The sequence below is a fragment of the Aplidium turbinatum genome, chromosome 17, assembly GCF_918807975.1.
Source record: "Aplidium turbinatum chromosome 17, kaAplTurb1.1, whole genome shotgun sequence".
NCBI classification, from domain to species: domain Eukaryota; kingdom Metazoa; phylum Chordata; class Ascidiacea; order Aplousobranchia; family Polyclinidae; genus Aplidium; species Aplidium turbinatum.
Window position 1 is genome coordinate 15,344,798 of NC_137488.1, and position 27,624 is coordinate 15,372,421.

Here is a 27,624-nt window from a genome sequence, read left to right on the forward strand (position 1 = left end):
TTCACAAAGTATAGATATTGTGGTGTATTTGTTTTCCATCATTTCTGCTACATGGCCAGCCTATTACTTTTTCAGAATTTTTGCTATTTTCAGAACACCTTTGATGTGCATTCTTTGTCAGATAACTATATTGCTTCTTCTATTTGCACTGAGTATGCTTCTTTTCGTGTATCTTCGAGTTTCTGGCAGCTTGTTGTTTAGCCTATTAGTATTTTCTGAGTGAGTATGCTATAAAACCCTGTCAAATGGTGATGGACAATGCTCTGTTGATAGTCATTCATTTTGCAGGCTGCATTTCAATTTTTTTAGTGTCATATGTTCATTTCAAACATTTGTTCTTTACATTTAGCTTAGTTTAAGAGTAACTCGGTTTCTGGACTATATGTAGCAGTAGGAAGGATATTGGTCGTAGACTTGTTTTATGAGAAAATAGGGCAATTCTTATTTCAATATTGAACTTGTTTTGCCGATGGTTTGTCATCCAAGTAATATTTTTCTTGCTAATTTGTTTTTGTTTACTGAAGTCGGCTGTCATTTTTTGACAAACTCTTTTTTTGTCTTTTCCCAGATGTATTAAAAATATACAAAATTCCGCATCAAAAAAAGTAAGCCTTATCACTAAAAATTATAAAAACAATGATTGCACTTTTATTTTTGTAATCAGCATTCCCAACACATCCGGATTTTATGTAAGTTTAATCACAATCTTATCATTGTCTTTATTTCGTATGGTCCGGCCTAGCAAAAGCTTCAAGTTACAGAAAACTATTATTTAAGTAGTTTTTATTACGTTATTATTATTATCATTTTTTTTTCGTTTGCTACGTAAGTGGTAAGAAATATAGGTTAAAATGTTTTGTTAATCTTCTGTTTAAATTTCATCAGGTCCGAAAGCTCCAGAAGACATACAAATAACAAGCTCGACTACTACTTCACTTGACATATCGTGGGAAGATAATGACGACCCAAATGGAATACCTATTACAGTTATACGATATGATGTTACTTACAAACTACCTGAGGACGGATCAGAGTCAATCAGATCAACTACGGAACGAAATTTCCCACCAACGTTTCTTGTCATCGACGGCCTCACTTCCAACACAAATTACATCATCACTGTTACGTCGAGAACAAATAGGACTACCGTGATCAGCGACAAAAGTTTGCCAGAGACCGGAACAACTCGTGAGTTGTGTGCTAATAGTTCGTATAGAATTTCAATTTCTATATCATGTAGTGCAGTGATTCCCAAACTTTTTCTATTTGCGTACCATTTAGCAGTTTCATACAGTGTTCGCATACCACCTACATTCAGAAAATCTCAAAAAGTGCAATAAAATGCAAGAATGATTCTTTATTACAAAATACATGGAAAATCAGCAGAGCCCTATTGGCATATGCATTTCGCTCTAACTTTAGAGCATCTTTAGTGCCTTATTCAAATAGAATCTTTCTATTTGAATTCTATCTATTTGAATTCTATTTGAATAAGGCACTAAAGATGCTCTAAAGTTAGAGCGAAATGCATATGCCAATAGGGCTCTGCTGATTTTCCATGTATTTTGTAATAAAGAATGATTAATTGATACTTGATGGAGAATCGCTGGCCCGCTGCTTCTTAGTCAGGAGATCCCCTAGCATATCCTTAATGGAAATCAATATATGTAAATGCAAGAATGTTTAACAAAGATCAGCACAGGGCTCCGACAAAAAGATTGTTAATATTAGACTGAGTATAATTCAGCTGTTTAGCTGTCGCGTAAGTAGAAGACCAAATAAATAAAGATTGCTAGAATTCCTATTGCTTGGTAGCTAGCATACCTTTTTTAAAGCGTTGCAACGAAAAAAGTTTGAAAACTTTTGACCAACAATTATGACATAATAATACACATTGTGTAATCTGAAAGTTCGCACAAATTCTATAATTTTATTTTAACTAAATATTGTCAACTTAAGTGAGTTTCTCATGTTCCACCTGGAAGACTTCCGGGTACTACTAGTGGTACGCATGCCACAGTTTTGGATCCACTGTAGTGCAATATTGGCTTGGTTGATTATACGCTACACCTAAGCTACAAATGAAAATATTATTAACTTACTGCATTTAAAGCATTGTTTGAAACTTATTTTTTTGCTTAGATCAGGTTCATTAAGCTGGTGTCACAAAACTGAGACAGGATCTTGTTCAATGCAACAAACTTTTACGGCATAATTTGTAGTCATTTTAATATTGCAATTACTTATTCCGTGACCAAGAACGGTTGCATCTACTGAAACATCATTAAACAGTATGAGCAATAACTATTCTAGTCTTCAGATGTAGGGGAAGACGAGGCAAAGCGGGACGTGGGGCAAAGCGGGACATCGCGATTTCTGATGTTTTGTATTCTTTGGCTCCCTCTAACCGGAAGCACTAGTTAGGCAACTATAAACTGTATTTGCTGTGAAAAAATGGCGACTGGCAGAGCACAACGCGTGTCGTGAGGAAGCAAAATGTGTTTTGGCATGGTTTGTTATTAGAAAGAGATGGAAAAGTAGCTACCACATTCGTTAGCATAAGCGAATTTGTTGGTAGCTTTGTTTTTATCTTAGACATTGAGACAGTATTTATTGGTAACAAAAACAACTTTTACCTAAAACTTTACATGTTTCAGAAGAGATGTTATTTTGTAAAGGCTATACTTTGGGGCAAAGTGGGACAGCTGTATTAGGACAAAGTGGGACAGTACATTAGAGCAACATGAGACTCTAGAAGTCTAGATTGTATCTGTGGTTCTTCTGTTGATTGAATTTTTGTTTATAACTCTTTTAGCCTTCAAGATTGTAAAATATTTATCAGCATTCATTTATATTGTATCGGTAGGCCTACACAATTTAATTCTGACCATGGTTGGTCGCTATAAGAGAAAAACTGATATAGGTAAATGGACGGATAGGCTATCAATATTAAGAATGGATAGAAGATGTAAAAAGCAAGTAGTTGTCTTTGAGAGAAGTGGCTAAACAGTCCCAAATCATGCAAAAATGAATTGTCTCGCTTTGCCCTACGGCTGGGGCAAAGCGTGACATTAAAAAAAAAAATGTTTTTGATTTGTACCATAACAGTAAAAAGATTCCGCTTGATCTTCGAACCAAATATGCTGACCAACTAAGGCTTTCGATTAAAAAAGAAATTAACTAAATCCAACCATCACTGTTGCTGAAATTACGTTTTTACGAACAGTGTCCCGCTTTGCCCCGTCTTCCCCTAGGCGTACATTAGGGCCGTAACTACCGCGGGTTCAGCTGGTGCAATGCACCGAACCCCCAAAGCAAAGAGGCTCGCATTGCTACATTTTTTGTAAACTATTTACGTTAAAATTTTATGTAAACTTGTTATTATTAGGCTATTTTGTTATGAAACTATAAAAGTATAATATTTTTTCGTTCTGGATTTTTGTTTATTACTTGTCGTGACTTAGATTACTTGGGGGCCCACTCTTGCAACTTAATGTTTGTATTTGTCCAGGCTCATTTTCATTCTTCGCAATTATTACTCTGTGACGCAATAGTTTCAATTCGCAACACTCATGCTTTTATTTCGTATTTGACCACTGCGTTGCTAGAATCACTCAGCGAAAGTGAATATACTTTTATTAAGCTTTTTAGGTTTGAATAACAATATCATAAAACTCGAGTTTACCACAACTTGATATGAAAAGAGCAGATCAGCTCTGAGCACAAAAGAGATGACCTGAAAAAAATCAGCTGAGGCAGCCAGAAACTCCCAGCGACCAAGTTTTTGTAGGATTCAAACCAAAAACATTAAAGCATAGAGATGATTTAGCTAGAGCCGAGCAAGTAACTTCGGTGAACTATGTTAGTGACGACTGACGATAACAATTATAGCAGGAGTGTCAAATGTCCAGCCCGCGATACGTTTTTGTATGGCCCGCGCCTGATGTTGCACAATGTGTTATTTTTGGCCCGCAGACACACTGAAATCGTTCAGATTCAATTTGTGCTTTTTGGATTAATGAAAACAGTATTTTCTCACAGACAAAAGCCAGGCGATAAATGTTAAAATCACCAAAACATTTAGTCAGACTTAATTTTTCAACAACAGTCTAATTGAGCGTTTTTCAATATATTTTTTCTCATTTGCTGCTGCTTCCCCAACGCAACAAAAAGCTTTTATATCATTAAGAGACAGCTTAAAGTAAAAAAATCTCAGAAAATATCAGTCAGACACTAGCAGTAGCTGTAATCAAAATCTGCAAAATGTGACTAATCAGGTCTCATCTCCAGGTGGCCATGGTTCAACATCTTTTGTGAGCAAACGTTTTCGGTTACAACCGCTTGAGATCAAAACCAAATAATACCAACTGCGTTACATTTTACACTTGTCTGCCATTAACTTCCACCCAGATTGACCTAAGACCTAGGCATAGAAATCAAGACGTCAGCTTTATTCCTCACATTGCCACAACTGTGTTTTACAAAGTTTTTGAATGTGTTAATTTCTGATGAAAAAGTAGATAACTTATACAGCCTAACTTATCACATCTCATGATATGCATACAACAAAACATGCATATTGCTTTGTTGTATAAAAATGACACTAAATAGTACAATATTGCTATGTAGGGAAGACCGGGGCAAGTTGTGCAACGGGGCAAGTTGTGCAAGTCCCCGTTTGAAAGGAAATAAAGAGCGTAATGAATCTTTAACGCCATTATTATATTTTACCTATAATGCCTTTGAAGCACGTGAATTACAGTTATCAGTTTTTTGGGCAGGTTAGGCTTGATCAACGATATGAGGTGTTTAGGTCTTAGGATCTAAATGCGGATGCAAACGAAATTTTGATTTTTTGGATGCACAATAGAACTAGTCAAACTTTAAGGTGCGTCTACACGAGAAAGTGTTCTTGCTTAGAAATTCTTGCTTAAGCTAGTGATTAAGCTCGTTTCGTCTACACTGGCAACCTCGACGAAGATTTTGCTCGCTTGAATTGCGGTCACGTGAGTATCTAATCCCCAATGACGTCACGTTTTAAAAAGTTCGCGCCAAAGCATAGCAGTTCGCGCTAAAGTACAGCAGAGTAGACCAAGCAACTGACTGTTCTTTAACCATTTGAAGTTGTTGCAGTCTTTCAGTCATGGCTTCCCAGAAGTTGTGTAAAAAATGCTGCAAAAAGCGAAGGATGCAAACCCGCATTTTACTGCTTATTGAAGCATTCTGACACCTCAGTGAGGTTGAAATGTTGGAAACAAAATTTCGTGTCAGCGTGGGTGACTGGTAATAACCAGCAAGATCATTCCTCCGCTATTTTTATTACCCAGTGTACAATGGCAATGGTTTTCTGCTGAGATCCTGGTTTGGATTTAAAATTGGAAAATTTTGTGCTTTCTATGGGCTATTTCGAGTGCGGTCACCGCCAGTTCAGCCCGCAACATTAATAAGGACGGGTTGGGATCAAAACTTAACGAAATCATTTAACGATACCGCCCTGCCCTGTCTGGATACTGAGCTGAGAGGAGACCTGAGATTTTGGCGGGAAAAACATTTCTAAGCAAGAGAACTCACTTAAGCGCCCAGTTTTTCGCTCTGGAGCGTAGTTTTTCTCGACGGCTTGCTTACTCGCCCATTTTCTTAAAAGTAAGCGGCACAAACTGCGATTAACTTAAAGAAACAAGAAGTTTGGCTAGCTTAAGCAAGAAAACAGTCGTCGTGTAGACGCACCTTTAGCAGTAGGGGTCAGTAGACATGTGATGTAGTTGTATTTTCGCAGGTAAAATTTTTTTGTACATTTGTTAGTTTTCTTGAAATTTTTTGTTCTTTAAAAAAAGTGTGAATGGGGCAAGTTGTGCAATTGATGACGGGGCAAGTTGTGCAACTGTAATATGGTCGTAATATGTTGCTCAACATGCCCCTGGCACCAGTGTCGGATTAACCAAGTGCGGGGCCTGTAGAAGATTGATTTGATGTACAGATAATACCCGGAAATTAGGCTAATTGAATATTTTATAGATTTGATCTACATTCTACGGTACCCGGACATTTTGCCGAAAGATATTTTGCTGAATGGACATTTTGCCGAAAGGACATTTTGCCGAAAGGACATTTTGCCGAAAGACATTTTGCTGAATGGACATTTTGCCGAAACTCATTTTGTGTTAGGCTATATGTATCGATATTCTCCACAATGTGTTTTAGTCAATCGTTCACAACCTTTGTCCTTTCGGCAATTTGTCCATTCGGCAAAATGTCCGCGCACAACATTCTACAACAACAAAAATAACAAAAGTTTAATGTAATGTTTTATTTGCAAGGAGAAATATAAAACTTCAACAATGTCATTCAAAGGTCTTTTCGACGCATTTTGATCTCTGCAAATTTGGCAATTATTTCAGATGAGTTCAGTGACTTCAGAATGTCATTTTCAATATTCAAAAGAGTTACATAGGCTAGTGTAGCCGCTCTTGTCCCTTCGTGTTTTGCAGATAGTTTTTAATCAACTTCAATTTTGAAAATGATTTCTCTCCAGTACAATCAGTTACCATCACACATAGATAAATGCGCAACAAATTGTCAATGTTAGAAAACGTGGTGTCAAAAATTGTTTTCTTTAATCAAAGTGAAATAGTTGAGTTCTGGAGAGGAGCAAGCAATAGCAATGTGCTTTACGAATTCTGAAAACTGAGGTAGGCTAGTTCATCTTTCAATCCGTCTTCCAAATCCTGGGAATATGCTTCTAGAAGTCTGTCAGCATTTTCTTGGATCTGCGCAGGTGTTATAGGTCATGCAGATTTCGCAAAAAAACTAAACCGTGTGTTCAATTGTGTGTATGCCTTGCGACGTTGCCCCAGCGCAGATTGTAGACTGTCCAATACTGCAAGGAAAACTTCCACCCGGAATCTGTCTTTAGGTGAATCTACTGCATCTGGAACTGAACGGCCGCTGTCTACATCCTCATCGCGCCTTCGATTTCGGACAATTCTTCTTGTGCTTGTTGGTCGGTAATCCGGCATTTGAGTCAGCTTCTGCGCTTCCGACTCAAACTTAGCGAATTGTTCTCTGAAAGTCTGTAGAGATCCTGCCAAGGAGGCACACAAGGCTGAAGCAATGTTGAGATTTTGCTGCTTTGCTTGAAGAGAGGCTTGAGTTGTCTGGAAGCAATCGAGTAAGCTATTCTAAAAAAACATTAAGATTCTAGTTTCGAGCAACTCCATTTTCTCGAAAAGTCCATTTGCCTGCTGTCGACATTCTGCCTATTGCTCTTGGTCATTCGCAAGTTTCTCTAGTGCCTCCTTTATGAAAGGAAAACGTTCTTTAATTACGTTAATGGCATCAGCTCTTGCGGACCATCGTGTTGCAGAGAGCTTCTTTAGCACTCCACCACCTGAACACTCCAGAACGGACAGCCGGTGTGTTGAAGCAGTAAAGAATACATAGATATTTTCAACAACGTCAAAGAACTGAACTGTTTCTGGTCACGATTGTGCAGCGCATACACCAACTAAATTCAACGAATGAGCATAACATGGAACATACTCTGCAACAGCACCAAATTTGTTTCAACAAGTGCCTGTACTCCGTTAACAAGTGCCTCCAGCGAAAATTGCCATTTTTTTAAGTTTAGAATAATTAGGAAGGGACAAGACGTTGGGACTAGTAATTCAATCCTATAATTATAATGTTCTCCTATGCCATTCCAGTTTGCAAGTCAAAAATTACTTGCCATGTTCTACATTTTTTTGCAAAAGAAAATATTTTGCTTGCCAAGCGCGGGGCCTTGTAGAGCGGGGGGCCCGTAGCAGCTGCTACATCTGCTACCATAGTTAATCCGGCGCTGCCTGGCACTAGTGTTGCTCAACTTACCCCATGGTGCTACGCAGCTTGCCTACTATGGTGTTGCACAACTTGCCCCGGAAACATAATCCGGGGCAAGTTGCGCAATCGTTACTTAAACCTGAATACAGAGCAAAATAAGAAATAAAATCAACCAGTTTTTGTCTTAAAACTTGGCTTATTAGCATGTTTTTAAAATGCAATAATTGAGTCTTCGAAAAAGTTAGTAAAATAAAAAAAAATTAGATTTAAAAAAAACTTGCTCAACTTGCCCCGGTCTCCCCTATGCATCTTTCTTTACGCAAAACAAGATTGTCAGGGGCAGTGCCGGTCTTTGGGGTGTGCAAACCTTGCGATCGCACAGGGCCCGCACATTAGGGGGCCCGCAATTTACTCAGAAAATGCAGCAATTTTGTCATTTCCAATGGAAAAATTCAACAAGTGAATTCAACAAAGGAATTAGCAACAAGAAAACATAGAGACTCAACGAGTTTAACCTATTTCGTCCCCTGAACATTTCGTACCCTGAAAAGATCGAGAAAAAAAACAACATAGCCGAAGTCGCTGATCGGAGTTGCGGCAAACATTTCAAAATTTCTCTCGATCTTTTCAGGGGACGAAATAGGTCGAAATTTGATTTTGTTACATAATTTCAGGGTACGAAATCGGGGTATGAATTTTTCAGGGGACGAAATAGGTTACATCCAAACTCAACATAGAGACATAGCTTTATTTCCGAAAAATGCCAAAGAAAGCATGATCTTATCCTTTTGCTATGCTACTGGACAGCACCATTTTACAGTAATACTCATACCTAAATTTTTGTTGAACATGCTCTCAGAATGCCCCAAATTCAAAGTAATTTTTCATCATTTTCTGGGGGAGGCCCCCCACACCCCACGCCGCTGGTTGTCACCTTCCGCAATCACGCCGCCACCACCGCCCCTCCCCTTTCAAAGTACCCAGCTACGCTACTGAATTGGATCATTGTCATTGGGGCCCGCAAAGAATATTCCGCACAGGGCCCGAAATACCCTAAGACCGGCACTGGTCAGGGGTTGTTGGCCTTGGGCACTTCCGTATTATCAAATTTAGCGTGCCTGGGAAAATGTTTAGACACTCCTGAATTATAGCCTACCACGCAAAACCTCGATTACAGGACAGAAATTAAATCCATACTTTTTGTTTAAAAAATTGTAGTGATGCCCGTGAAACTTTAGTGGGTCATGATAATGAAAAAAATAAGCCAGACGTTAGCATTAGAAGATGGAATCTACACCCCTACTTGTTGGCGATAACAGTTTCAACAATAATACCAGTAAATAAAACTTCGATACGAATATAAGTGATAGATGAGATGCATGCAAAAGTTATAACCTTTCCGCCATTATCGTAAACTTAAATATCAAGAAGGTTATTATTGCATCAAGTCCCAAACAACCTCAAGGACGTTTTCAACCTTGCTGCTTATTTGATTATGAATATGCTTTTTCCGGGACTTGTATCACACTTCAAAACTCATGAGGTACAACAGATTCAAAGGACTGGAAATTTATTGCATAGAATTTAATGCCATGAGAGCTCATGATGCGGGTGCACGTGTCAAATACGAGCAATGGAAAAGCAGTAAAACAATAAAAGCGTTGCACGAGTCTTTCTGGAAAAATGTAGGCTACAGAAAAATAAAATGGGAGCCTCGTATTAAATTTTTACACCGTGGCCCGAGCTGACGAAGTTACGGCACTGGCCTATATATGTTCTGCAATAAAAAATGCTATTATTGTAATACAAACCTCAAAAGTCACATTATGAAAACTCAGGTTCTATTGAGAAGCACTGTACTGATAGTTTCCTTGATGTTTTGCTCTTTACATATTTTGCGGCGGTAACTTAAGTTTTTTGGCTGCCTTGTTTCAAGTACACAATAGCTTCTGCTATGTAATTCTATAGCTCAAAATCATTAAGAATTCATGTGGTGCTTTCAGCTTAATTTTTAAAACCTATAAAGAATTCAAAAAATGAGCCGGAAAGACTAACCTACGAAAAATTGAAGGTATAGTATGCAAGCCCATATATCCTTCTCATCTTGCCTATAAAGCAGTGGTTCTTAACCTTTTTACGTGTTGGCACCACTTTGAAATTACCAACCAGTTCTCGCACCCCCTTCTAGAATGACTCAAAAGTGATGTTGTTTGCACGAGTAAATAACAAAACCATTGTATTTATTTAATCTTTATTCATTTAAACTGACAATGCAATAACATAATATGATGCTTTCCCGATGTGGGGATTTGACAATTGGTTTGTTTATTTCTTGATGTTTTGTGCATCCTTCTTTCTGTACGATCTAACCTCTCCTGTTTCCTGTATTGCGAGGATTTGTGTAGCCAACAATCGTCTATTCATTGACGGCATTTTTCAATGCCACCTGGTCTTGAAGTTCGACCGAGATGAGACCTGTCGACCGCAGATCTTTTCCCACGTAGTTTATGTTGAAGTTGACGTTGAAAAACTGGATCTTATTTGGCCTCGCGACTTCTTCCATGCGTTGCACGTATCCTTGCTAAGGAAGCCCTCTTCATCTCATGACATCTTTAAGCTGATGGGTGCCAAGCCTGGATCTCAGTTCTTCCAACGTCATCTGATCAGAAAGGCACTTGGAACATATCCATTATTTCATACTATACATTATCACTGCAACGTAACCGATTTTTCTCTTTGACAGTAATAAGACAGGTCTCACTTGCATGCAGTAGACACTATTCACACACATATTATACACGTGACCTCGACTACCGAAGGGAATACCCTTGTTCATAAGAATAAAGATGAGCTCACGAAAACTCCTCCTGGCCAATTGCACGCCTTACTGCAAAGGCGTCCATACAGCCTCCCGAATCATGTCACCAAGACAGCAAAAGGCAGGTACAACGTCGAATTCTGCATCACCAATTGTCAACAGTTGGCACCGAAACTACCTTTATTTAGATGTGAAGAATGCAAAATACTTTCTCGGTAACGGTGAAGCAACAAGTTCGGTAACGTTTTTGGTTTTGTTTCCTGTTGATGATGGCATCAAATCGTTGCTGTGTTGGCGCTGAGTGCCACTCGCATGTCAAAGATGCAATCGATTTTGTTTTTTGTTATGTAAAGCAGGCAGGAAAATTTTGATTCCTTAATTATTCTTTTATAGTTAATCTTCATCATTCAGCATTCCCGCACCCCCTAAAGGCAGCTCTCGCATTTCATAGGGGTGCGAGCACCCCCGGTTACGAACCTCTGCTTTAGAGTTTTTCTACTCTTTACGTCTCTCCAGACATCATGCCTTATTGCTGTGGCAAGATAGGCAAGGTGCTTTGGATTTAGCTTTAAAAAAAATCAAGTTCAGAAAGCCTAATTTAATAAAAAAATTTAAAGCAAACTTCTATGGAAAAAAGAGCCTGGTTCCATAATTGCTTACAAATTTTAAAACCACACTTCTTTAGTAAAAAATAATTTATTAGACACTAAAGATTTAAAAAACGCAACATACCAACAAAAAGTGTTTAAATAGGTACCCACATGGCCACCTGAAGATGTGGCCTGATTTGTCATATTTTGCAGATTTTGATTGCAGCTACTGCTAGTGCTTGACTGACATTTTTTGAGATGTTTTTACTTTTTGCGGTTTCCTAATGACATAAAACTTTTTTGTTGCCTTGGGGAAGCAGTAGCAAATGAAAAAAAGTAAGTTGAAAAACACAAAATCAGACTGTTATTGAAAACTATCAGTCTGATTAAAATCTTCGAAATCAAATTTTCTTTGTTTTTGAACATGTGAAGATGTTAAAACCCATTGTGTCATCTGGGGAAAAGAATAAAGAAAGCGTAAAAATCTAAATTTTAGAAAAATTTATTTAAACGTTCACCCAAAGTGAGAAGAACCTGGAAATTTCTGCAAAATGTGACAAATCAGGCCGCATCTTTAGGTAGCCATGGTACCCACAAGCCCCAAAGTTAAAATTTTAATTTTTTGGTTTTCACTTTTTTATCCTACAATGACATTTGATGAGAACCACCTAAAAAACAAACATTTAAAAAACGTTATTTTTCCATTGGTTACTTTGATCAGTTCTTGTCTGCTGTGCATGTCTTCATTGCATCAGCGCTATACGAGTACCGTAATTTATTTTATAGCATTGCTAGCATGGCTCAGTGGGCCAGTAAAGTAACTTCATGAGTTGTAGTTTAGAAACCTTAGATCTCTGTTTCATGAATACTTTTCTATGTTATATTGATGACTGCCAAAACTGCATGTGTCGTAAAGCATTTCAATAACGCATTTGCACAAACTTGAGAACATCATCAAATATATTTTGGTCCCATATCAAATCATCTTTGGTATGATGCAGTCATTATATCGAAACTATCAGTTTTACAGTTCACGTGTGAGTGACCACACCTGCAAGTATGCCACCACTAGAAGTGAATAACAATGTGATACAAAGACCTTTCTTGTAAATAAAAGTCAACACAAAACTTATACTAGTGATCGTTGCACTGCTACCTGTTCTTTGATTTCAATTATGATTGAATGATGATGATGAGTGAGAATTAAAAAAACAAACACCTTTGCGTTTTCACAGAACTTTATAAATCACTTTGAACATCAAACCATTACCACTTCCCTTCGGATGTCGGCTATAGCCGATAGTTTTTTCCGTGCCAAACCTCGGATGTCGGCTATTTCAGACAGATTTTTCTGGTAGGCACTTTAACATGCAGATATCCACTCCAGCACGAACCAATCAGAAGCTACGCTGTTCATGACATTATCAAGATTGCGTTTGGGAAAAATAAAGGAAAAACGCAAATTCTACCTAAATTAAATCATCGCTTTGCCATCGGTTGGCTTGGCGCATTGGGTTAGGGCGGTAAGAGTCAGGCCCGTAACTAGGGGGGGCGCAAGGGGGGCGAAGCCCCCCCTACAAAAATGTTGCCCCCCCCCTTGGGAAAAATGATGTTAATTAGCTCTGTTCGCTGACTATTCAGTTTTATACCCGATTTTCTTGTGTTGTTTAATTGTAAACATTGTGTGTTTAATGGTGTGGTCGAATGTTATGTTAAACAGACAGACTCGAGATTTATTGTTAGTTAGATGCAAAGTACACCAGTTTCCAATTGAGCTAAACAGTGTGATAGCCGATCAGTCTCCAGAATACTGTGCAGAAAGTTACCTGCCAAGTACACGCCTTACTGATTTGTGATTTCCTGGTGATGGAAGAGTTAGCCTACTAGGCTAGTTGCTGCAGGAATGGAAGAGGAAAGGGATCTGAGAAAGTTACTGATGTATGCTGTGATAAACAACATTGTTTTGGAGATGAAACTCAGATTTGCAGACAATTTATGGTTTTACACATCTGTTCGTGCCCTTTCAAGAAAAAATGAACACTTCTTGGACCGTGAATCGCTCATTCCACTATATAGCCTACGCAACTGAAGATAAATATTCCATGAGAGACGGAATTGCAAGTCTCAAAACAGTTCCTACATGACCATGTGGAAGTTGCAGAACACCAGGATTCCAACATAGTACCGTACTGAAAACAAAGAACTGTACAATCAACGATTGGCATTCCCGAATGTATATAAACTTGCAGCTACTATGGCATCATTCGGGTCCAGTAGTGCGGTTTGTAAGAGTGGCTTCTCAGTCTTATCTCGGATAAACAAGCCTACACGCAGGTCTATGTTCCAGAAGAGACAGGCGAACCTGGTCCTGTTGGGGTTTGAAACATAGGCGTAGCCAGGGGGGGGGGGCGAAAGGGGCCATGGCCCCCCCCAAATTTTCCAACTTTGGATTCCGAAGTTGAGCTCTTTGTTGAAAATGTAATAAAATTTGTCAAAATTTATAACGTTTTATTATTAACACCCCCCAGGACTTGTTTTAGACACACAGATAGACACCAATAAATTTTGCAAATCGTAAATTGCGCAAAATTTACGCGATTTACGTTTCTTTGAACTAATTTGTGAAAGCAATTTTAGAATGGTTTACTCTGTTGGGTTTTTATGTAGATTATTGAGTTTTTGTGTAGCTGAGTTTTTGGTGTTCTCTAATTTTAGCCGCAGTTTTTGCCGTTCGTGTGTAAGAGCTACCTTTAATAAATTAATAGCTGTTTATCTGCTAATAAACTTCATACAAATATTACCTTCAGTGTTTCCAGAAAGCGCTACAATCCATTATTTGAGTGTAAATTTTCAAAAATTTTCCAGGGGAGCATGCCCCCCGGACCCCCTAGAAACCGCGTGCCTTCGGCACGCTCTAACCCCCCACCACTTTCATTGTTTTCCTTGCTCAACCCACCAGGATACGCCACTGCACATCAACTGGCGATGGCTTAAATCAAACACTTTGTTACTCTCTTCAATTCATCAAATATTTGGCCCCCCCCAAACTTTTTTTCTGGCTACGCCACTGGTTTGAAAAGGAAATGACCGAGAAAATAGACCTAGACGTTTTTGTTAATAGACTCAGTGAAGTCCACCCACACCTTCTGTTAAGGTAGGACCTAATCTATTTATGGTGAGGATATATTTCACTGGTGGTGTGAAATACATTCTCAATATAATCCATAAATGATTGATCTTGAAGAGATGATTGTTGATTCTGTACTAGAGAAAAAGAGGTGCAATGTAGGCTACACATTGTACAATTATTTACAAAACGATGAGTGATAGGTGCGGCGGCTGCAGCCCTATTTGATCATAGTTGAACGCCTATTTTCTTAGTATATTTTGTGTGATTTATGCAGCGCATTAAAGGAGAATGTAAATAAACTAAAACGAACTCGAAGTTCATGAAAGGATTAACTAACAAAACTACAAAAGAATCAACTACAAAATCATAAATTTCACTGCGGTTTCTATGCCAATTTTTAACCATTTTATCGCTTATTGATGGTCGGATGTATTAAAAATAATTTTGTTTCTCCATTTCTATGCTGTCGTCATTATAACTGTTTAAGCTACAGCATGTAATTGACTCTATAATGCCAGTTCATGCTGCTGTTTCTAGGATAACTATGCTAATGTAAACGCTGTAATACGATTGATGTTTTTGCCTAAATATACCACATTGTGTACAAACATCGTTTTCGTACATGATACGGAAGGTAAAAGTTGGGCCCCCTCTGGAATACTTTTGCCCCCCCTGGTGCTCTAAGCTAGTTACCGGCCTGGTAGTAGTCATTACAATGACGTGGCTTTGATTCTCACCTCTGCTATAGCTCTTTTTTCTTCTGTAATCACCAAACAAAGTTCAAAGTAATAATTAATTCTCTGGCTGAATCCTGGAATGGTCACAATAACAGATAACGTAGATAACGTACAGATAACGTAGCATCTCATTGGTTCGTGGTTGGATTGGATACGTTCGTGGATTATTAGAAATCTGCTTGTTAAAGTGCCTACCGATTTTTCTTGGTTTGACAGCGGGAATCGCCTTTTGCCGTACATTGCTAGCAGTTGAGAAGGGAATCACCTAATGGTTCTGTTATCTTCAGGCAATGATTTCAGCTGTAGTAAATCAATGTTATAGCGGAATTTTGTTGTGAGAAAGTTGCCTGTGACCAGTGATCCATGCTGTGACATAAGCTTTCTGAGCTACTGTGCTGTTTCAGCAGATTTGCTGTTCGCATGAGCTACTTGAAGGTATTCCAGTGGGCAGTGGTTGCTTAGCTGTAAAGGTGACAACGCAAATCTTTTGTTGTAAACCAAAGTATTTTTCCACAGGGGTGGGTTTAGTGTGATGGAGGGCCCGGGGCACTTTTAGATCGGGGGCCCCCCTTACAAAAAATATTAAAAACTATCTCTACGTCTACAGTAGCACTAATCCAGCACTGCACTGCACTACACAGCATTTTGCAGAAACTTCAAATGCTGAAAGAAAAAAATATACCACAAAATCACATTTTTTCACGTCTGGAGGCCTTTCAGAAGGGGAGCCCGGGGCACCTGCACTTGGATGGTGGAACCGATCGTTTATTCAAGACCGCTGCTTGATGAATTTCTCCACAATTTCAGGAAGTCTATAGTCCACAGAAGCACATCTCTGTGGATGAAGCTATGCTGAAATTTCACGGCAGGCTAGTTCAAGCAATACAATCCTTCCAAGAGGGCACGGTTTGGACTAAAGCTGGCAATGGTGTAGACAAGAGCGGATTTAGGGGGGCAGATGATGCAAGTGCCCCGGGCCCCCCTTTTGAAGGGCCCTCAGACGTGAAAAAAATGTGATTTTGTGTTATTTTTGTTTTTCTTTCAGCCTTTGAAGTTTCTGCAAAATGCTGTGCAGTGCTAGATTAATTCTACTGCAGAGGTAGAGGTGGTTTTTCGCGCCGTTGGTGCAAAAAATGTTTTGCATGGGGGCTCCCCCGATCTGAAAGTGCCCCGGGCCCCCATCAGCTAAATCCGGCCCTGTGTGTGGAAGGACAAAAAGGACGTAACGATACTCTACATGGCATTCATCAGAACTATGTCCAACAGGTAAAACCAACCTCAATGGAAATCCCACTTGTGTGATTTCGTACAATCAAGGGATGGGGGAGTTGATCGTTTAGATCAGCATTCAGCAACCTGCCGTTCTGTAAGAAAGCACACAAGGTGGTACAAGAAGTTGTGTTTTTACATAGTGGACATACCATTGGTGAATTCATTTCTGCTATTCAAAAAGCTCCATCAAGAGCGCGGACGATTGACTTTGCCAAACTTCAAAGCGCCATGCTTCAAAGTCATGCTAGCCCTTGAGATGTTGGAATCAGCAGAAATTCCAGAATACCTAAACCCTGGCCGAAAAAGATCTTTTCCCACCCCTGACCGTCTCAGAGCTGAAGATGGACATTTTTGGCTTTTATTATTCCAAGTGTTCTTTTATTTCGATGTAAAATCTAATGTCAATCACTGACAATGTTCGCCTTTATACAAGACAACACTGCTGTTTTTACTTTTGAAAGTGTTCGTTTATTTCGATGTAAAATCAAATGTCAATCACTGAAAATATTTGCTTCTATACAAGACACCACTGCTGCATTAATTTTACAATTTTTTTATTTTTTTTTATTTTGATGCAAAATTAAATGTCAATCACTGACAATATTTGCTTTTATAAAAGACACTACATTTTGTACAAGAAAGTGCAAAATGCACAAACACGAGAAAAAAAGAAAAAAATGCCGTTGACCACGTCACGATTGCGGCGCGCGAATACCGATGGGAAGTGGTTAAACAGAACACGAGAGTTATCGAACACAAAAAAAATCACTTGTGTGATGCAAATTTAGATGATTGTTTTACAGTGCCAAAGAAATCCGTATCTCCGTCATTCAGCGATAAACAAACAATAACAACTTCAATTACTTTGCAATGGACGGAGATTACCAACGAAGGTTCAGCTTCAAAAACTTACAGAGTCAATTGGACGCCAACTGATGGAGCACCAGGTTTTAAGGACAACATTGATGGATTCTCAATAACTATCAACAACTTACGATCGAACACAGAGTATAGTTTCACAGTTCAAGCAAAGAATAATGGTGGTCTTGGCGAGGCATCAGATCCTAAAACATATTTAACTTGTGAGTATTTTATTGCAATAATATGAGGTTGTAGATCAATGTCAATAATCTATGCACGCTTTTTCACATGAAAATAATATGGAATATGGAAATACTTTAATAGAAACACAGGTAGTCAACCACAGCGATTTGGTGGAAAAATCAGTTGTGAGCAGTGGTTCTACACATATTTGTTAGTTTGATTATATTGCCTTACAGTCTTTGTTCAACTTTAACACAACTTTGTAACACGTGGTGTGCCACGGAAACTTTCTAAAATATACTGTATATGTTCTTGGCCAGTGAGCCAGAATTGTTAGAAAGAACAAGTCTAGAAATGAGTTCTTATTTACAGTGCCAGGCAAATCTAACACTCCATCAATCAGCAATGGTGGAACAACAGCGACTTCAATTACTTTAGAATGGTTGGAGGTTACCAACGAAGGTTCAGTTTCAAAGACTTACAGAGTCGATTGGACATCAACTGATGGAACATCAGGTTTTAAGGACAACATTAATGGACTCTCAATAACTATTGACAACTTACAATCGAACACAGAATATAGTTTCACAGTTCACGCAAAAAACGATGCTGGTTTTGGTCTGAAATCAAATGTGAAAAAGTTTTTTACTGGTGCGTATTGTTTAAGTAGAATAGTATCTAACTTTACATGATTTATGCATTCTTTTGTAAAATGAACCTTTTGATTAAAATACGAGTTGCTGAATACAGCAATTTTGCTGAAAAGTCTGTTGCCAGCAACCACATAGTCGTAAGTTTTCAAAGTTTAAAATTTGCTTTGTTGTCTTGTCACAGCTTTATAACTGGTGATGTGGCATGAATCGCTTTCAAATATAGATTTTGGAAAACGAGCAAAAGCATTGGAGAACCACACTGTTGCAAAAGAAAATATTTTTTTCTGCAGTGCCAAAGAAATCCAACTCTCCATCATTCAGCGACGATAAAGCAACATCAACATCAATTACTTTGCAATGGACGGAGGTTACCAACGAAGGTTCAGCTTTAAAAACTTACAGAGTTGATTGGACATCAACCGATGGAACACCAGGTTTTAAGGACAACATTAATGGACTCGCAACAACTATTGACAACTTACGATCGAACACAGAATATAGTTTCACAGTTCAAGCAAGAAACGATGCTGGTCTTGGCGAAAAATCAGATGAGGAGACATCCTTGACTTGTGAGTATGGTTGCAATGTTTGTTTTTATCAGGAACTAATAAGCTATCTTTTATTTTTTAATGATAACTATTTTAATCGAAAAATGATTGATTGAAAAAGGATTTGAATGCTAGACCTAACCCTTGATATTGCGGTTTTATATAACACCTTATCGAGACCAAAGACAATGGATCTGCCTTTGTCCCTTGCGTCAGATTCGACTGACCACGAATACAATTAACCTCTTCCACTTCAGCAGATACAAATTTTCCATGCAACTTTGTCGGCGGCCTGCAAATGCATTGCGGGAGAAAAAATAGCAACCACGTATTTTTTTACTCCTCCCACAAACAGAAAAAAATGAAATGCATTTGTAGTGTAGCAGTGCTAAATTGGTTTGCAATTAAAAACGTTATTTTTTTATAAATTCAAGACAAATGTACAACTAGTCCAATTGATGTCAAGTTATCTTGTTGTGTATCGCGATTTCGAATAATAAATTCTCTTCAGCACAACTTTATAACAGGCATAGTAAAATCTTCAGTAGGTCAGTTTAAGAATGCAGCAGTTAAGTTTAGCACAAACTTGAGAACATTTAAGTTAAGTTTAGCACAAACTTGAGTTATTTTTTTACTTGGTTATTTTTGATCATTTGTTTTCTGATGTGTATGTCTTCATTACATCAGCGCTACGAGTACCGTAATTTATTTTATAGCATTGCTAGCATGGCTCAGTGGGCCGGTAAAGTAACTTCATGAGTTGTAGTTTAGAAACCTTAGATCGCTGTTTCATGAATACTTTTCTATGGAACATTGATGACTGCCAAAACTTCATGTTCGTAAAGCATTTTTAATAACGCATTTGCACAAACTTGAGAACACCATCAAATATACTTTGGTCCCATATCAAATCATCTTTGGTATGATGCAGATATTATATAGAAACTATCAGTTTTATAGTTTCCGTGTGAGTGACCACACCTGCAAGTATGCCACCACTAGAAGTGAATAACAATGTGATACAAAGACCTTTCTTGCAAAAAAAGTCAACACAAAACTTATAATGGTGATCGTTGCACAGCTACCTGTTCTTTGATTTAAATTATGACTGAATAATGATGATGATGATGATGATGGTGGTGATGATGGTGATGGTGATGGTGATGGTGATGGTAATGGTGATGGTGATTGTGATTGTGAGTGAGAATTTAAAAAACAAACACCTTTGAGTTTCGACAGTACTTTACAAATCACCCTGAACATCAAACCATTTTAAAAGGAACACGAGGGCTATCGAACACAAACATTGTGTAATGCAAATTTAGATGATTGTTTTACAGTGCCAAAGAAATCCAAATCTCCGTCATTCAGTGATGATGAAACAACAGCAACTTCAATTACTTTGCAATTGGTAGAGGCTAGCAACGAAGGTTCAGCTTCAAAAACTTGCAGAGTCAATTGGACACCAACTGATGGAGCACCAGGTTTTAAGGACAACATTGATGGATTCTCAATAACTATCAACAACTTACGATCGAACACAGAGTATAGTTTCACAGTTCAAGCAAAGAATGATGGTGGTCTTGGCGAGGCATCAGATCCTGAAACATCCTTGACTTGTGAGTATTGTATTGCAATAATTTGAGGTTGTAGATCTATGTCAATAATTTATGCACGCTTTTTTATGTGAAAAAAATATGAAATATTGAAAAATTTTAATAGAAACACAAATAATCAACCACAGCGATTTTGTGGAAAAATCAGTTGTGAGCAGTAGTATATTTTCTGCACATATTAATAAGTTTGATAATATCGCTTTACAGTTTTCGTTAAATCTTAACACAACTTTGTAACACGTGGTGTGCCACGGAAACTTTCTAAATACTGTATATGTTCTTGGCTAGTGAGCCAGAATTGTTAGAAATAACAAGTCTAAAAATGAGTTCTTATTTACAGTGCCAGGCAAATCTAACACTCCATCAATCAGCAATGGTGGAACAACAGCGACTTCAATTACTTTAGAATGGTTGGAGGTTACCAGTGAAGGTTCAGTTTCAAAAACTTACAGAGTTGATTGGACATCAACCGATGGAACATCAGGTTTTAAGGACAACATTAATGGACTCTCAACAACTATTGACAACTTACAATCGAACACAGAATATAGTTTCACAGTTCAAGCAAGAAACGATGCTGGTTTTGGTCTGAAATCAAATGTGAAAAAGTTTTTTACTGGTGCGTATTGTTTAAGTAGAATAGTATCTAACTTTACATGATTTATGCATTCTTTTGTAAAATGAACCTTTTGATTAAAATACGAGTTGCTGACTACAGCAATTTTGCTGAAAAGTCTGTTGCCAGCAACCACATAGTCGTAAGTTTTCAAAGTTTAAAATTTGCTTTGTTGTCTTGTCACAGCTTTATAACTGGTGATGTGCCATGAATCGCTTTCAAATATAGATTTTGGAAAACGAGCAAAAGCATTGGAGAACCACACTGTTGCAAAAGAAAATATTTTTTTCTGCAGTGCCAAAGAAATCCAACTCTCCATCATTCAGCGACGATAAAGCAACATCAACATCAATTACTTTGCAATGGACGGAGGTTACCAACGAAGGTTCAGCTTTAAAAACTTACAGAGTTGATTGGACATCAACCGATGGAACACCAGGTTTTAAGGACAACATTAATGGACTCGCAACAACTATTGACAACTTGCGATCGAACACAGAATATAGTTTTACAGTTCAAGCAAGAAACGATGCTGGTCTTGGCAAAAAATCAGATGAGGAGACATCCTTGACTTGTGAGTATGGTTGCAATGTTTGTTTTTATCAGGAACTAATAAGCTATCTTTTATTTTTTAATGATAACTGTTTCAATCGAAAAAGGATTTGAATGCTAGGCCTAACCCTTGATATTGCGGTTTTATATAACACCTTAACGAGACCAAAGACAATGGATCTGCCTTTGTCCCTTACGTCAGATTCGATTGACCACGAATATAATTAACCTCTTCCTCTTCAGCAGATACAAATTTTCCATGCAACTTTGTCGGCGGCCTGCAAATGCATTGCGGGAGAAAAATAGCGACTATGTCTTTCTTTTTTTACTCCTCCCACAAACAGAAAAATGAAATGCGTTTGTAGTGTAGCAGTGCTACATTGGTTTGCCATACCTGCTTTGAGTTAAAAACAACTTATCCATTTCCAGCAGAAAAGATGTCAGTGGCTAGCTGCACCTAAATCGCCGTTGCACAAGTTGTATTATTGTTTGCCTGATTTTAATAACATTAATGAGAATTCAAAACTGCTGCACCTTTGTTTAGGGCCTCATCCATGTTCATATTTAGATAGCACCGCGTTTTTCGACTGTTAAGAAAAAATAACAATAATAAAAAAAGAAGTGACAGTACTGCAACAAAAGCTGGACATTTCATTGCTTGAGCTCTATCCGTCGGGTTTTGATCATCATGTGGAATGAATATTTTAAATCAGCAAAACCAGTAAAATTAAGCTATTTTATTAGAGTTTATAGAAGAAATGATATAACCCTCTTCCTTTCTTGGAAAATGTCTTTCAACGGTTGACAGCTTAAGACTTGTTCCACATTAAATGCTTGTGAAACGGCAAAGAAATTTGATATTGGCTATCAAAAGCGTTGACAGGGATTATCTATGGTGTATCTTTGCATCCCAAATAAATTTTGTAATAATTTATTGCCCGATAAATGTCATTTGCCTTTTTTGATAGTTGTGATGAAGACGCCAGGGGTAAAGCCAGAGCGTCTCCACACTTCTTCGTTAGTGATCTTATTCATCCAGTTAATTTCCATCATATAGAATATGATGTTTAAAAAATGTCAAATTATCTCGAATGTCCACTCTCTCAGTTACAAAATCCTGCTTACGCCACTGAACGTACCCTCAATACGCGTGGTTCATCGGGTTAAGTAAGCCAACTACGTCGTCTACGTAAAACATTATTATGCGAAGTCAAGAGTGTAATATCATATTGTTTCACTTTGTTTTCAATAAAAAAATTATCCTAATGAGTCTCCTAGCTGTTGCAAACTAAAAAATTATCGTCAATGCAAGCTAAGTATGGTAAGCTCATCTTATGCAATACAACTTATTGGTTATTATTAGCAAATGAGCGTTTTTTGATTCGTGTTCGTTTCGTTCCGATTCGAAAAGAATTTCGATTACCACCCTTTCCCCTTGAGAAAGTCCTACGTACGCTATTGAGTGTAGGTCATAAACTATTTATGAGCATAGAACAGCGGTTCCCAAATTAGGATCTACAGAACTCTTAGGAGTTTGTGAAAAAGCATCATGAGGGTCCAGAGAATGCATTGAGTGTTGGAAAAAGTACAAAGTTTAAGCATTGAAATAGTTAATTGGTTTCAAATCTTTGAAATGTTTGATACGTTATTTCTGGCAGTTTCGTGTACTTGGAGAGGCTTTTGATACAGGGCAGGTTACTGAGATTGGCAGAGTGAAGTTTGCATAGTTGTTTGAAGTCTTGTTGTCTGTGAATTGTTCCATCTACTATGTGCCGTTAGATGGCGAGGAGTCCTGAAATACGTTGCTAAAGCGTACATTTAATAATTTTTTGAAAGGTATCAGTTATTTCAAAAAGTTGGTAATTATTTGCTTGGAGCTAAACTTTGCATGCAAATTTACTGATAGGCTACTTTAAACCAGATAAGTTTATTCATGATCTGCAAGCTCTTTTTATAATGTTTGTTCTATTTATGGTACCAGATGATGATCGATGATTAATGAATAACTTTATTGTGTTTACTTTAAGCTTAACTTTCAATTCGTTGATAGTTTGATTTCAAAGTTAGTTGGACTTCAAAGGATTGCGTACTTGGACATAATGACAACATTTGAGGACTAATGCAGTCACTACTTTGCTATGAAATCCTAGATACAGTTTTACAGTTAGCCTACTGTAGACCTAAAAGATATTGTAAAACCCGAAGAGCGGTTTGTGCAGACGCATGTTACTAAACGCATTGCAGCGCAGTCACTTTTTTGTGATTCGTTTTTGTTAGGCGGTTGTTTAGTGTCTATCAGTTCGGAATTGGTATACATTTCATTAATTTTATCAACAAAACTAGGAAAACAGTTTGCACGTTGCTGTACACACAAATAACACAATAATAAATTTGTATTATGACGTACTTTTCTATGCAGTGATTTCTCAACCAACAAACATTGAACTCACGGAAGCAATTTCAAGTTCAACTGCAAGCATCAGTTGGGGGGAACCAGATCTTGGAGGAGGAGCTGAAGACAGCCAAACCTAAGACGTTGTTTGCATTCCAAGTGATTGCAACTCAACCATAAGCGGAACTACAGCGACTGTTTCTAACTTAGCACCCACTGCACATAATACTGTAGCAGTAGCCCCAGTAGCAGCATCCTCGAAGTCTGGTGCTCTTTCTAATCCTGTTTATGTAGTTACACGTAAGATAAATTAGTTTTTAGTTGTAACCTTAGTTTTGCTACTCCAATTGTGTAAGATCTCAACTTGATCATTAAACCCAAATAATACAGAAGTTTTTCTCCTCACAAATAAACAAGCTGCGTTTAGAACACAAGAAGCACATTTAATACAATTGTGCAGACTTCACACGTTTTTATCCTTTAAGCCTTTTATTTGTAGTAGAAAAACAATAATTTTAATTAATAATTAGGTTGGTGAAAAATATATATACAATAAATATGGTATTTCAATCATTAACCAGTTTGAAATATTTTAAATGCAGTTAAAGTATTTTCAGTACCCTACGTATTTTTGTTCACGTCCTAGAACACCAACACTACCAACCAATGTACAACCTGCAGCAACAAACACCACAATCCCACTGAAATAGTATCAACCAGGTGGAAATCAAATATCAAATTATTTTGTGGAATACAAAGTTTTTGAAACAACAAGAAGTGGTTATATCACCGCTGGAGTCATTGATCATATAGTTGGGACTTCTATTTACAATTACGATTGGAGAAGATTTTAACTCCTGGTCAAAAATATAATTTGCAAGTTGTGGCTTCTGACATAGAGGGGATGAGTACTCCACTGCAAGATGTTAAATGTATTATACAAGATTATCAATGTATAAGTATACAAAGTAGGACAAAAGTGTGAAATTCATCTTTACGATCAACACCATTAGTTTGATTTCTACTTTAAAGTATTGAAATGCACTTTGAAATGTGTTTTATTAACTTTGAAAAGACAATGAAATGGAGCGCTTTGCAGTATTATTGTTCATTTAAACAACACTTTTTAACTAATTGTTAATTTCAAGCTAACTGAACTCAAAGTTTCCATGTTTGAGTACAATTCGCAGACTATTCCATCACTGCGATTACTGCGTGCGTTGCATTCAGTTCCTGGAAAACCTACATTGCCAACTACAGTGCAACTGTAATGTAATGTAACTGCAAGTGTAATTGCAACTTGAAATATCAAACACCACACTCACATTTGTATGGGATAAACTAGAAGGTGAAGACGCGATTTCAAACTACTCTGTGTAGTGTGTAATGCAAAATTGACAAACCAGACAACGATTACGTTACAGCTGCATTTGTTGGTCATGTGATTGGAACTTCTTTTTACATATACGATTGAAGACTTGACTCCCGGTCAGCATAATGAAGTGAGCGTAACAGCTCGTAATTCTGCTGGGATGGGCAGTTCTTTGAGAATCAAGACAGATACAGGTGCCTAGTAGCCTGTGTTGCTCTGGAATAAATAAGCAAAAAGTCCTGTGCTATATCTTCATTTCTATGTCATAGTGTAAATTTGTATTTTTTTGTGTTTTAAGATGTTAATTTGATAGAAACGTAGGCTATATTCTTTCATAAAACTGCGATATTATTGTACAAATTTGTAGAAATATTATGGTAGATAGATAGATAGATGACAGGTGTAAAGGTGTAAATCGCGTAAAAATGTATGTGGTACATATAGATATCTTCTCGCAATAGGATCTTTCCTCAGCAAAAAAACTTAAATTTGATCAATTTTAGACGCATGACTTTTGCACTAGAAATAGCCATATAAGTTGAGTTTATCACAAAATATCAGGTTTATAAATATAAATTAAATTATACCACGGCAAAACTTAAAACTATTAACACGACATGTTTCATTTTTAACATGAGAGCGTCATATTTAAATTAAAAAACAACCAATTTGCATTTATCTAATCTAATAGATCGATTTAGATCGCTTCTCTTCAACATGTAATGGAGTTCCGTGAGTTAAAAGGGTTCCACAAGGAAACATCGTGTTTTGGGAAATTGATTTCCTGCTCCAGTATATTGATAGACCATTCTGAATTTTTAAATTACTGTGTCACATTTACACATTAAATAGGACAATTAAACAAGAGATCGAGCGCAGTCAATAACCGAAATGGAAACAATGATAGTTGTTGCGTCACTTCTTCATCACTATGCTATCAAGAACGATATTGTTTTAATCTAAAGTTTTGTTAGGGAAGGGGTTCCGCGGGAAACGCTAAAGTATATCAACGGTTCCGCGATGACAGTTAAAGTTAAAAAGCGTTGATTTAGATTGTTACAAATAAAGTGAAGAATTAATGCAAAGTTTGTAGGACTTAAATAAAAGTTTCGTCAACATTCATTGCAAAAGTGGTCATTTAAAATAATTCAAAGATATCTGGAATTTTCTTGAAATTTCAGTTCTTGATCCAATTTTTCTCTTCGATCCACTTTGAACCAGGAAATTAAAACACACATTATCGACTTAACATGGAAAACCTTAGCGTGAAGAAAGACGGTTATTTTTCTTGAATGTATTAACAAAAAAAATGATCGAATTGCAATTTCTGCAACAAAGTATACACATCGTAAGATTGTTAATCTTAACACTTGAACTACTACAGCAAGAGAAGCTGTTGTAAGACTGTCAGACTAAACACTAGAACTAGAACAAAAGAAGCTGTTTTTCGCTAGCCCTGCTAGAATAAAATGACATGACAAAACAGAGTACGCTTTTGCTTCGCGGAGTACACGTGAAAAAAGGAGCGAGTGGTAGTTAAGCAGGCATGATAACTGCAAGCATCTGGTGCAGTAGTTCGTTTCAGGAGGTTGAGCAAAGGAAGATGATGGGAGGCTCTGTGGGTGAGCCATGATATTTGGTTGAGGATTGGTGCGTTTGGTACATGCTTTAGTAGGTGGAATTACTCACAAAAAACGTCGATTCCGTTTTGTGATTCTGCCGGACTATTCAAACTTCACTACATATTTGTCATACGGCAACGTTTCGAAAACCATTTCCACTTTGTCCCATTTTCGAGGATAGTTACCGTTTTGGTTTTAGATAAATACGCGGTTTCTGCATTGTGAAGTACGCAAACGCAAAGGATGAGTAGCCTATGCAGAGATAGTGCCTTATCGGTTTGACCCGCTTGCAGGCGAAGGACGTCTTCCTTGTATCACACCATGTACGACGAATGTGACGATTCGAGAACTTGACAAGGCGGTTTACAAAACCGAATGCATCGCGTAGAGGGTGACCGAACACGATCCCTGCAGGAGAGATATCACAGTCAAGGTCAGGTGTGTTACTCAACTGTAACAATGCACGTAAAAGGAAATCGTTGTTCAGGTCTCTATTTGAACACATTAGTCATAAGCAATCGCTTGACAGTTTTGACTGCAATCTCAGCTCGACCATTAGATGGAGGAAAGTAAGATGACGATACGCGGTGCTGTACACCCCAATTGTTAAGAAAAAGTTTAGTGACAGCAGCAGTTAGTTTGGAGCCCCCATCTGTAGATATTTCCACGGGTACAACAAACATGGCAAAGTACGAACGCAATAGTTGAGTCAAAGCAGCTGCTCCGGCGGCACTCGATCTTGATGACGTGGCAAATACATCCGACCACCCCGAGAATCTGTCCATAATGACAAAAAAGTAACGGCCCTCATAGTCAAAATAATCTGCAAATTTTTTTTCAAATG

The 27,624-nt window shown here is 37.7% G+C and overlaps 1 protein-coding gene across 1 annotated transcript in view; it reads left to right on the plus strand.

Moving 5' to 3' along the window:
- The window catches only part of LOC145786242 (tyrosine-protein phosphatase Lar-like), a 38,717-nt gene extending 13,206 nt beyond the window's left edge, over nucleotides 1-25,511 (plus strand). Inside the window, exons 4-11 of the mRNA XM_082597883.1 lie at nucleotides 886-1,188; nucleotides 17,169-17,447; nucleotides 17,782-18,060; nucleotides 18,353-18,631; nucleotides 19,951-20,229; nucleotides 20,567-20,845; nucleotides 21,138-21,416; nucleotides 23,814-25,511. Of these exons, the coding sequence (XP_082454009.1) occupies nucleotides 886-1,188; nucleotides 17,169-17,447; nucleotides 17,782-18,060; nucleotides 18,353-18,631; nucleotides 19,951-20,229; nucleotides 20,567-20,845; nucleotides 21,138-21,416; nucleotides 23,814-23,926 (2,090 nt within the window). The 3' untranslated portion in view covers nucleotides 23,927-25,511. The remainder of the gene's footprint in view (nucleotides 1-885; nucleotides 1,189-17,168; nucleotides 17,448-17,781; nucleotides 18,061-18,352; nucleotides 18,632-19,950; nucleotides 20,230-20,566; nucleotides 20,846-21,137; nucleotides 21,417-23,813) is intronic.
- Nucleotides 25,512-27,624: the final 2,113 nt, after the last annotated feature.